Genomic DNA, 13009 nt, shown 5'->3' with positions numbered 1-13009 from the left:
TATTGCAATCTTATAGCAAGTTTTGAAAATGAGAAGTATGAGTTCTGCAATTTTGTTCTTTTTCAGGATTGCTTGGTTATTCTATGTCCTTTGCAATTCCATATGCATTTTTAGGAACCTTCTGTCAATTTCTGCAGAGAAGTCTTTTGACAGAGATTACATTTGCTATGGACTGAATTGTGCCAGCCCCAAGGCTCAAATGCTAAAGTCCTAACCTCCAATGTGATTGTGTTTGGAGATGTAGACTTTGTGAAATAATTAGGTTCAGATGAGGGCTTGTACCCTTACAACCAGAGAACCATCTGTCCTTCTGTCTTCCTCTCTCTCTGCCATATGAAGACAGCAAGATGGTGGTCATCCTCAATCAGGAAGAATCCTTATCAGAACCCAATCATGTTGGCAGCCTGATCTTGAACTTCCCAATTTATAGAAATGTGAGAAGATGGGGTGGGGAGGAGAAATAAATGTGGGAAAATGAATTTCTGTTGTTTAAGCCACCCTGTCTGTAGTATTTTGTTATGAAGAGTTAAGACACCATTAAGTCTATAGATCCCTGTGAAGAGTATAAACATATTAACATTATTGAATCTTCTGATTCATGAACATTGGATGACTATTTGTTTCAGATTTCTTTCGTAGGTGTTATAGTATAAATTTTGCACCTATATTATTAAATTTATTTCTGTATTTATTTTTGATGCTATTGTAAATCATATGGCTCTATCAATTTTATTTTCAGGTTGTTCATTGCTGGTGCATAGAAATAACAATTGATTTTGATATTTTGATCTTGCCTATAGAAACTTTGATGAATTTGTCTATTAGTTCTAATAGTTCCTTAGTGTATTCCTTAGGATTTACCAAGCACAAGATCATGTTGTGCCTTCATTTTTTATTTGGAGGCTTTTTACTTCATTTTCTTGTCTAATTAACCTAGCATGAACCTTCAGTGTACTGTTAACTAGAAATGGTGAGAGCAGACATCCTTGTCTTTTTCTTGATCTTACAGGGAAACATTCAATCTTTCACCATTAAGAATAATGTTTATCTGTGGCTTTGCCTTTGTTCTAGAAAGATAGTTTTGCTGAATACATAATCCTACCTTGACAGTTATTTTTTTCAGTACATTAAAGATATTATTCTACCATTTTCTGGCTTCTTTGTTGCTATTAAAAGTTAGCTGTCAGCCTATTTACCATTCATATGCAGATGATCTGTCTTTTATCTCTGGCTACCTTTAACATTATCTCTTTGTTTTTGATGATCCAAGGTTTCACTCTGATGTGTGTAGGTGTGTTTCTTTTATATTTTCCTGAAAGGTTTTTATTATATAGTTATAATATAATAGTAGAAAATTTCAGTGTACAAAGTCTTTGAGGTTCTGGTTCTCACCATTGTTTCTCCTGGTTCACTCTCCATTATGCTTTGTATGTTTTGAACTGATTTATTCATTTTCCTACTAACATTATCTATAGGAATATTTTAGAAACCTGGAGTAAAGTCGACTCCCTCCCAAGAGGATTATCAGTTGCTTCTGCCATTTGCCAAGCATGTGACTTTCTTTAAATTCTCTGTTTTACTTTTTAAAAAATTATTTGACACCAAATACATAGCATAAATATCATCCATGAGTCATGTAATGGAGAGATAGTTTTGTACAAGTTTTAGTCCCCTTTACTCTGTGCCAGAATTGGGTCGGGCAAGTTTCTTTGCTGTCTCCTTCTCCAGAACCAATTTATTTCTCACCCAGAATACACTAAAAGTAAGATTTCTATGGGAAATCTCAGATATACACAGAGGTCTCCTATTATATCCCCATTTGTCCAGACTCTAGGATTCTCTTTATCTCCATGATCCACTTAGACACAAAGGTAAAAGCTCAAGGTCTCCAAGGTTCAGCAAAACCCATCAGGATGAAACCTGGCACTGGTAGTCACACCAGGATTTCTCCTCTTTTTCTTTTCTTTTTTAACTTCTGTAGGTTCCTTCCTTTCATGCCTGTACAGTATCATATGTTAAAAGAGTAGTAAAAGAAATATATATAATTTTAGAATTTCTAAATGAGGAGGCTATTTAAGGTAACCAATCTCCTTACTTACTGGTTACTGTTGGAAGTAAAAATCCTGTTAGGTGTTTTGCCTCTAAACAAGCTGACATGGAAAATATTCAGAAAAATGATGGTTCATCCCTCCAACTCCCACTATAAAATCTCCATTGAAAGAGATTCTGTGACCTCCTTGTGGTAGATTGTCACAATGGTCAAATTATTCCCGTCTTCTGCATTCACACTCCTGAAAACTGATGCTGCAGATCCTTCCAAAAAAGGCAAAGTCTCTTTCTTGAATCATGATCTCACGATCTTGAATCTGGTTGGTAATTTGACTTGTTTTACCAATAGCAAGACATTAACAGTGTGACACAGGCTAAGGCTTGAAAGGTCTAACTTACTGAAGCCTGCTCTCTTTTTGAACTTTAGAGCTCTGAGACCACCATAAGAATGAGCCCAAGCTAGCCTGCTGGAGGATGAGAAGCCACATGGAAGTATAAGTCAACGGTGCTTAAACAACAGGTAATAGCATTCTCTTAAGAATATAATTGCAAAGTCATATCCCAAACCTCCCTGTAACAATTTTACTGTCTATATCCTTTGTCCTGCCTTAATTTCTGAGGATGTAAAAATAGTCACTCACAGAGATACTACTGAAGTTCACTTTGGACTGACAGGTTTTACCAATTATTGGCATAAAACTTAAATCACACCAATTGAAATATATCCCATACATGATTCTATAAACAAATTGGGAAATATGAATGTATAATTTATTTTCTCAGGACAGTGTCCAATTAGATCACAAAGAAAGAAGTCCAGGATTTTTCTCCATGAAAAATTGGGGAAGCCAATCTCAAATATATGAGACTGAAGTAGTTACTGATATGAAAAGATATGGGAGTTTCAATTATATATTCAATATAAGTCAATTGTGTGAAGTGACTCATCAGGAAGTCAATTCAGTATCAGTCACATTAGAAGAAATGTAGTCCAAAGGGATCACTTCAGATGAGGCCTGATTCAAGGACCTGCAGTATCATTCAACATAGGAAGAGCTGGCTACAAGTATCTGAATGGCAGTCACCAAGAAAATCAAACACAGAATGTTCTTCAAACTTTATGAGGACAAACCTAGGATCAGCAAGTGTGAATTACAGGTTTCAGGCCAAACATTTCTAAACCCACAAACAATCCACAATGAGAATGTCCACTCTGTGAGCAAGGAGGCCTGGATATGGAGAACAGGAAATGGAGGCAGGAGAGACATTTGTCAGTACACTGTGGAAGGGTGTATTGCCCTTTAGGTCAGAGGACTCCCTGTCCTCTTTCACCTGAGCCCTTTTCCATTCCTGCTTCCATTACCCTTCTTCAGGAAGGGTAAGTTAAGAAACTAGGCTGAGTCTAGGGTCCTATAATTAGCTATGGATCAACTGTACCAAATCAGCGCTAACCAAACATCTTCCTGCTTCCACATTACAAACCTGACTAAAGTCAAGATGATTCTTCTCCCTTGTTAAACTTACTCTTTAAGGACTGTCATGTTGTCACCTAACAGGTGCTCATCAGATCCAGGCTGATTTTAGCCAGGATAGCATGTACTACATTTACTCTCAAGCTGACTTACAGGCAGGCACAAGCCAGGAACCTTTTCAGATGTGTAAATTAAGCTTGCAGGATGGCCTTTCCCCTGGGTGGACACCACTCCTCCAAGGTCACCAGGCTCCCTGGCTCTCCACCTAGTACTGCCCTCGCTCTCACTTGCTGTACTCCACACTGTCTAAGGGAGAATTTCATGAGAACAGGCTCAGGGAAAGTCTCTTCAGGCCTTTACAGATCCCAACTGCATTTGTTCTTCCTGTCCCTGGGCATGTTCTAGCAGAGAGCATGACCAGGAATCTGAGCAGCGAGCTGGGAAATCAGGCCTCCTACCTTGACAGGTGAAGCATCGGATGTGGAAGTGGTTGTTGTGGACTCGAACCACTTCTCCTTTACAGGTGTCTCCGCATCGGTAGCACTGGATGACATTGGAGCTGCCCCGGGGATTGTAAGGATTCTGCTGATAAGGAACTGGGGAAAGAAACAAGAGGTCACTATTCAGGAGGTGCAAATTCTTAAAAACAAAAACAAAACCAGAAACTCAAAACAACTTCCATAAGACATCATTATAATTTAACTGGTAGAAAAGCAGAAAGGGTAGAAATGTTTAGCTGCCCCCCTACCCCAAACCCATCATCTTGGTGAGTGTGCCAAGCTCAGCAGCATTGAGTTGCAGTAGGATGTGAGTTCATAAACCTCCTTTAGCAAACAAAGACTTAGGAGAGAGCATGGTTTTTTTTGCAGTAAGGTAAGCTAAATTCCTGAATAGAAAAATAAATAAAAGAGGCAATAAAGTGGAGTCATGTGCTGCATAACAATGTTTCAGTCAATGTCAGATAATTCTGGTCCCATGGCATCAGAATGACATCAGAATAGGATGCCACTGGGTATCCTATTGCCTGGTTGTGTTGTAGCTGTAGTAATGTGCTAGTGCAATACATTATTCATGTATTTGTGGTGATGTTGGTGTAACAAACCTGCTGCATTGCTAATCCTATGAAACTATAGCATATAGAATTATGTACAGGACATATTATTTGACAATGATAATATATGACTCCCTCCTTTCTTTCCCTGATTCCCTTTCTATATTCTACTGGTTTCCCTTCTACTTTCATGAGACACCCCCCTTTTTTTTATTTAGCTTCCACATATAAGAGAATATACACAACCCTTGATTTTCTGATTCTGACTTATTTCACTTAACATAATACTTTCAAGTTCCATCCATTTTCCTGAAAATAATTTTGTTCTTCTTTATGACTGAATAAAACTGCATTATATATTTATATCACATTTTCTTTATTCATTCATTTGTTGATGGTCACAGGCTGGTTCCATAATTTGGCTATTGTGAATTGTGTAGCTGTCAACATGGATTTACATGTATCACTATAGTATGATGACTTTAATTCTTTAAGATCAATACCAAGGAGTGGAATAATTGGGTCATATCATGCTAGCTTTCTGTTATTTATTTTAGAAGGGGATCATTCTACTTAAAAGAAAAACTTTACCATAGAACAGTATGCTAGCAATAGTCTAATGCATCTTGTGTTTATCAGGTTTATTGACTATATTAAGAGACCATGTCAGGTGATTGGCCTATATCATCTTGATTTGAATAGGTACATGCCATGATGTTTGCACAATCACAAAATCATCTAAAATGTATTTCTCAGTAAGTTATGCATGGTTGTATTTCTGGTTAAATCATCCAGAAATACCATTTCTTAAGTGATCTTTGGATCAAAATTAGGCTCCAAACTTGTCAAGGGGAATTTGGATCCTGAAAGTAACTTATGGGTCTCAAAGGAATGATGTGGGCTCTCCTTCCATCTGGCCTTTGAGTTAAGCAAGTTACAGTCCCTTTCTGGGCCTCAGTTTTCACATGTATAAAATGAAGGTGGTTGGTCAATGGTAGCACAGACTTTCTGTACAGGAGGCATGAAGTAAGTCATCCTAGCTGGAAGGGGCTGTTGAAGGGACTCATTTTAAAGCTGCCTTTGAATAGTACTTTCCACAATATTAAGAAAATGTTCAATGTGTGCAACTGAGAAGAAAGGGCTGGTAGTAACTGTGATAGGGCTGAAATCACTGTGAACCAGACTGCTGTGGACAGCGTTTGATGATGCTGAGGAGCTCCACAAAAACACTAAGTCTTGTTAACCTGCTCCTGGTTACCAATAGATATCTCCTTTCCCTGAAATATGCTCAGCATGACCATCTTAAATCTGTTTATCTGGCATTTAATAATTGGATCTGCCTAGATCACAGAACCCCAGAGTTGGAAGAGATATTATAAGCTGTCTGGTCCAACTTCACTATGGATAAGTTGTCAAGATAATTTTGCCAGTGAGGAACCAAACCTCTCCTGTAGGCATCTCCTAATGGTCTGGGGAGAAAGTTACTTAATTCACATTCGAAGATGATTAATCCAAAAACATCTGCTCAGATCCTATTAGGAGAAGGCTTACTCTTGTTCTGAGTTATAAAGATAACTACCTGATTGAAGAGGAATTAATACCTATTGCCTATATACATTGACTTCCTGATTAAATTCTAAATAAGAATATTGTAAATTAATCTGGACTCACAGCAACATTGAACTACAAAGGAATTTAGAAATCACACCCTACAGGGGTTCTTGACAGTGTAGTAGTCATTTTGTCTGTTAACTGAAATTTGAATGTTTTCCTCCAGGCACATGAAGAATTGCATGTCCAGCAAGTGTCCCTTCTGGTTGGAAACCTTTGGAGTCAGCAGGTGATTTGCCATATTACCTTTTCCCTAACCCGCCAACAAGAGACAGATGTCTCTGCTGATGTGCAGTATGCATCAGCTTGGATCCCTAAAAGAGGAATCATGGAGCAGAACTTCACACCAACTCAGGATGAGCATCTATCATGAACAAGATCAAGTCTTTGTTGTCATAGCCTCCAAAACTTTTTGTTACTGCAGCACAACCTAAACTGTCCCATTTCATCCACCTGGGATTGGATTCTTCTGTCTAAATAAAGTTTATGTTATGTACATTTTCCTATAACTATATTCATACTTTCAAAGAGGACTATGGTCTCTATAACTGATTTCAACCACTTCCCTCTATTTAAAAACAGGGAACAAGGAAACAGGACTTCTGGTTATCTCCTGAATAAAAGTGTGCTGCAGGGCAAAGAGCTGGTCACTGAGCCCTGAAACTGGCTTCTGACAATGTTGCTAAGTAGGGTGGGAGAAAAATATCCATTTCACAATCTTTCTCCTTCCTATGCAACTCTTTTTTTTTGTCTTAAATGCAAGATAAAACCAAACAAATTAATTAGCTAACTAAATCATTAGTTCTTTGGGTTTATTTATTTATTTATTTATTTATTGTGGTGCTAGGATAGAACCTCAAGGCCTCATGTATGCTGGTAAGCACTCTACCACTAAGCTACACCCCAGCCTTAACTAACTCTTTAAGTGGGTTAACATGAAGAAGTGCATTAGATATACTGCAAATGTTCACCAGTTCACAACCATCACACCCTTCCCATAGCTCAGAGCGGTTCTTCCCCATCCCTAGCATGTTCATAAATATTCTCTTCAGCCCAATCTTCTTTTCTTCTTTTTCTGATTCCTGCTCAATGCCCCCAGGAAAATATTTCACTCTCCCCTCCCCATTTATGAGAAAAATATAAATCCTCTTTATATGAGCAGTGTGGTGATCTACCATTGCCAAGGGAAGCAAAGCTGAGAGTTTGAAAATAAAATAAGAACAAATAATCCAATCATCCCCACCAGTGACAAGGGCTCTTGAATGTCTCCTAAAGTCCCTCCAGAGTCACTTGCACAGAATTTCATCTACTTTTTTTAATTTGACCTGCCTTATGGTTCAAGAATTAACTTCCAAAATCGATTTAATTTTTCTAATTTGATTTGATTTTCTGGGGAAATATATCTGTGAGAATTATCCTCAGTCAGAACTCAGTCTTTGAACCACCCAGATAAAAAGATATACAGTCAGAAAGAGAGGATGGATTAGGAAAACAGGCCTGTTGGGGCAGAAGGAATAACTCTGTGGCTTGCCCTAGGCTGAGGATGTTGCTTTGGTGATGCTGAGTGTGACCAGGGATCCAGGAGTGTCTGATGCTTGTACATAGGCCCCAAAGCAGAAGTTCATGCTTCCAGGCATCGTTGGCACAGATTCTTCCAGATTGCTGATGCAAGCTGTGACTCTAAAAGGACAGTAAGATTCCATTGTACACGTGTGACAAGACCTTTCCCTCTCCAGACAGTAGCAATAGGAAATGTGGGGGTCAGGGAAGCTAGGCTGAGATCGGCTGCATCTGCTGCTACCCTGGAAGCCAGCTCATTCCAATAAGATTTTATATTCTTGGCTAATTAGATCAGGAACATAATCCAACCTTATTCTGTGTTTGTGTAGGTATTTCTGGGGGGAAGTGTTTGTCTTTTCTTTCCACCAATTTGGGGTTCCTTTGAAATGCTGATATGTGTGTATGTTTGTGTGTGTATTTGTTGTTGTTGTTGTGCCAGGGATCAAGTCCAAGACCTTGTGTATGGTAGGCAAGCACTTTACCACTGAGTCACATCCCCTGAATGCTGAAATTTGATTATTGATTTTCTGCTGATTATTATTTCCACCAATGTTTATCCCAGTAAGTATTAAAATTAAAGTTCACTCACATGATTTACAACATTTGTATTAGGGGCAAAATGTCTTTTGAAATAATTGATTTATATGTGTTATGGTTTGGATGTGAGGTGTACCCCCAAAGATCATGTGTGAGAAGGTTCAGAGGAGAAATGATTGGGTTATAGAGTCTTAACCCTGTCAGTGAATTGATCCTCTGATGGAGATTAGCTGAGTGGTTGAAGGTGGGTAGGGTATGACTAGAGAGGTGGGCCTTGGGGTTATGTCTTTAGGGTATATATTTTGTATCTGGCTAGTGGAGTCTCTCTCTTTGCCTTCTGATCATCATGTGTGCTGCTTCCCTCCACCATACTCTTCTGCCATGTTGTTCTGCCTCATCGAGCCCCGAGGAATGCAGTTAACCTTCTATGGACTGAGACTTCTTAAACCTTGAGCCCTCGAATAAACTTTTCCTCCTGTACAATTGTGCTGGTCAAGTCATTTAGTTACAGAAGTGAAAAAAACTGACTAAAACAACATGAAAAATTTCAAACTACTTCGTACATTAGAAACTTCTAGCTTTGAGAGCACCATTTAAGAACAGCCATAAGCCTCACAAGACTGTCCATAGTATTACCAAATTGAGACACACGGCTTACGTGAGATGTTCCTAAAATGCATACAGGAAATCTCTGGCTTCTTTTAGAATTGCTTGGCCAGCACGGGGCACCCAGGGAAGACATTCCCATTACCAGTCTTTAAGATGTGCTCTCCAAATGAGCTTTCTGAAATGAAGGAAGTGTTCTATATCTACAGTGTCCAGCACAATAGTCACTAGCCGCATTTGACTATTGGGCACTTGAAATGTGACTAGTGTGACTGAGAAACTGGATTTTTCATTTAATTTAAATTTTACTTAAATTTACATTTAAATAGTTACATGTGGCTAGTGGCTACCATACTGAAAAGTTCAGCCACATAGTTTAAAAAATAGAACACCAGGCAGGGGATAAGAAGTTAAACCTGGTTGAGTCCTAGTCATATATAAATAGCAAGTACAAATTAAGTCACTAATACGACCTCTGACTTAAATTATTCATTTTTATCCCTGAAGAATTCTAAAGTTGTAATTAAAAAATGATTTGCAATTGGAATCAATTACATACACATTCACCCATCCTGAATTTGATCTGGAAACAAAAGATTCTGAGCAGTGTAGTAAGTACTGATTTAAAAAAAAAATCACACTTTTTCAGGCACTGAATGATTAAACAATTTTAATCTTTCCAAGAACAAAAGCAAGAAAAATCAGTTGGCGATGCAGTCAGGAGAATTTTTTAAGACAGACAATTCACTTTGAGATTAAAAATTAAGGACTGGAAACAGCAAGCTCTCTCTTATATGCATAGTGAATTTTTAGAGTTCTATAAGAAAATGTGCCTCAATTTCACAACCAATCTTTTAAAAGCTTTCCCCATATATTACAGAGATCATCTGAAGATTATTTATGTTGGACCAAGACAAGACATGGGCAGGGCAAGTGAGACTGAGCCTGCTAGGAGGCTGTGATCTGCTTCTTGCACCTGCCCTCTCCCCACCCACCCACTGACTTCACCTTTGCCTCTTTCTCTCCGACAGATAGTACTGGCACTAACCTAGGTTTCAACTTCTTCTCTGCTTTTACCTAGTTTTCTGGACTTGGGTAAATCATCTAACTTCTATCACTGAGATTGGACCAAATGACTTATAAGATTTCCTCCGATTAACAAGTGGTTCTGCCTTTGTGTGTCCACCTCTGTTTCTTTTCCTCCCTCCACCATCTCTCTTCTCCATTAACTGGACCCATTTTTAAACTAGGCAGTGTCCTATGCTATCAGATTTATTAGTCTCTTTTAAAAGTCGATCATGCATGATTCCTCTTGTAAGCACTACAAACTAAGGTATGTTCGTTTTACTCATGTGCCTCCTGCACAATTTCTTTAGGGTCACTTGACCTTGTAGATAAAAATGTTCCCACATTTTAATAGAGTGTCTTTAAAATAGTCTTTGAAAGGTAGGAGTACCTACGCCATGCTGGAGCATAATTTAAAAAGCGACAAAACTGACTTGGAGATAGCATCACAACTGTGAATAATTGGCTGGAAGTGTAACAACAACAGAGGAGCTCTGGTTGAAAGGTGAAACATCAAGCAGAGGAGCCACCAGTTCAGCAATGAGCTAGCAGCCACCTGGAGCCAGGGAAATGCACACCTAAGGGGCCAGGGAGCAGCATCTGTCACACTGAGGCTTCACACATCTTCATTAAAGCCCAAAGTACCCTGAGTGTGTTCACAGTGATTCCCTAAATACTCAGGAGACCCAAGTATGGATCCAGGCATTTCTCAGGTAGGAAGCAGCAGCCTGAAAGGTTAAGGTAGTCTGTATAGGAAGTCTTGTAGTTCATGACAGGGCACTGGGTATGAATTTAGAGTTAAATCAGGATTGGTGGCACCATGCTGTCTCTATGTAGAGACTGCTGAGACACGCGTTGGAAGGGGTGAGAAGCACACGGGATGGCTATGTCATATGGATCTCCAGTCAGGTGGGCTGAGGCTGAATCATAGCCCTGCTGCTTGCTGGCTGTATGATGAAGCAAGATACAAAACTCTGAGTCCTCAATTTCCCTATCTCTACAGTGGGAATAACTCAAGTCATTTTGAGTATTAAATTACTTAAATCATATAAAAGTGGTTGGTGCATTGCTTGCATAAAATTGGACTCAATAAGCAATCATTAATGGCAAAGAATCTCTGAAGCTATGTATCCTCACCTCAAATGCAGTGCAGGAACTCTTTCTCAATCACCCCTACCAGCTAACCTGAGTTTGGCTCAAACATTTCTCCAATCCTTCTTTAGACAAGTCCAACAAAGGTCTGTTTCCTGGTTTTCTCTTCCTGCTGACTGTCAAGATAAAAGCTGTTGGCTGCAGACCTTTCGCCACCTTAAGCAACCTTTTATTTCTCCTGGAGCTCTGTTTATGGGTATCTGTGGGCTGCAGAGGTGGGTGGCTGACATGCTCTTGATATATCCTGCAGAGGAATGTGTGAATTGGGTGTTTCCTGCTGTGGGAATGAGAGGCTATGATCTATGTTATCCTGGGTTGGTGTATTTTGGGAACATCTGCGGTTTCTAGGGGGATGTGTTTGGTGTTTGCTGCGAGTGCTAACTTAGAATAAGTGAATGATTTGCTGCTTTTGGTAGCCTCTGAGGGCCATGCGTGTGTCATTTCACTGTGTCATTACATCCATGTTCATAGAGAGAATAACTAGAATAAGAGTCTTAAGCCAGGGGCCTGGGGAGTTCACGTTGCTTGCACAGCAGTTTAGGCTGACCTCAGTGCACAAGGATGTGTCCTAGGATGACAGGATGAAGGTGGGCAACTGAGAGGGTGGACTGGGCTGGCACCAAGCCCAGGGCCAGGCAGGGAAAGGTGGGGAGAGAATTCAGAAAGGCTAAATTATCCCACATCTGGAGGTCATGCTGAGGGTTAGCATTGGAGTGGCGGGGGGGGGGGGGCCTGGGGTCAGTGTTCCAAGATGCAGAAGCACGGGAGAGTATTTGGAGTTGAAGCTGTGTAGGAAGAAGTGGGGGAAGAATGGATAGGTGCAGCTCTGGAAGGTTGATAGGTCATATTTGGAGGGGTTTCTCTGTGTCAGGAACTGTACTCAGCAACCTACATATGCCATCGCCCTTGTCATCTCTTGTAATGAGAAAGAACATACTCTCCTTATTTGATGGATGAGAAAACAGCACCCAGAGAGCTGAGGCCACTTGTCCAAGGTCACACAGTTAGTAAATGGCAGAGACAACCTGAACCTGGGCAGTCTGACCCTTACACCTGGGCTCTTACGGCTGAGTTTAACTGCCTGCAGCACAGATGTGCCAGCAGTGGTTACCTCTGGGGGTTGGCACTGGGGAAGGGGACCTACAGGAGTCTCTAACTTTCCCCCCAATAGTCATCATCCATTACTCAGCTGGTTAAAAATTACTTAAAAAATGACTGGAGGTTAGGCAATTACAGAGAGGAAAGCAGGGAAGAGCCATCAGCATCCTTGGAGGGAGGATGAAGATGCTGATTGCTGCTCCCAGGCAGCCTTGAGCAGCCTGCCTGGCGTGGGCAGGCCACAGGTGTGCATGCCGGTCTCTGAGAGAGGTAAGCTCTGCAGCTGTTGGCAGCTGCAGCAGGGCAGAGCTACGAGTCCTCTGGGAATCCCAGGGTCCTTCCACAGATGACCCTGGCCTGACCACAATTTCCCATGCCAGCAGGTCAGGAACACAGTCTGACACCCAAGAGGATATTGTAAAACCTCTGCAGGAACAGTGAGTCCTCCTCTGCAGCCTCCCTGCCAGGCTCATCAGTATGTTCCAAGGTCACGGCCTGTAGCTGGCAACGTGGCTTGAGCTGCCTTCTTCCAGGGGAGTGGCCAGTACATGTGTCAGAATGGTAAGGTCTTGGCCGGACAGACACTTGTGTCTGACAGTCCCCCTGCCCTGGGACAGCTGTAGTCAGAGCATCTGGGTGAGACCAAGCAGCCCCACAGCAGGGAGCCTCACCAGCAAGGAGGCACACGTGCAGTCCAGAATGCCAGGGAGCTTTCTATTTCTTAAAGTTCAACTTGGGTGAATTATATCTATATCTATTTCAAGATAAGTGGAAACTATGTTTGAGTCAGTCCGCCCATCCCTTCCTC

At 40.6% G+C, this 13009-nt stretch overlaps 1 protein-coding gene across 6 annotated transcripts in view; it reads right to left on the bottom strand.

The window, feature by feature from the left end:
• Window positions 1-13009, bottom strand: part of Ablim3 (actin binding LIM protein family member 3) — a 110266-nt gene that overhangs the window by 68343 nt on the left and 28914 nt on the right. For all 6 annotated transcript variants that reach the window (XM_047555145.1, XM_047555146.1, XM_047555147.1 and 3 more), the window contains one exon: window positions 3980-4117. In XM_047555145.1, the coding sequence (XP_047411101.1) occupies window positions 3980-4117 (138 nt within the window). The remainder of the gene's footprint in view (window positions 1-3979; window positions 4118-13009) is intronic.

This window comes from Sciurus carolinensis, chromosome 6 (assembly GCF_902686445.1).
Source record: "Sciurus carolinensis chromosome 6, mSciCar1.2, whole genome shotgun sequence".
NCBI classification, from domain to species: domain Eukaryota; kingdom Metazoa; phylum Chordata; class Mammalia; order Rodentia; family Sciuridae; genus Sciurus; species Sciurus carolinensis.
This window is presented reverse-complemented; position numbering and strand designations above follow the sequence as displayed.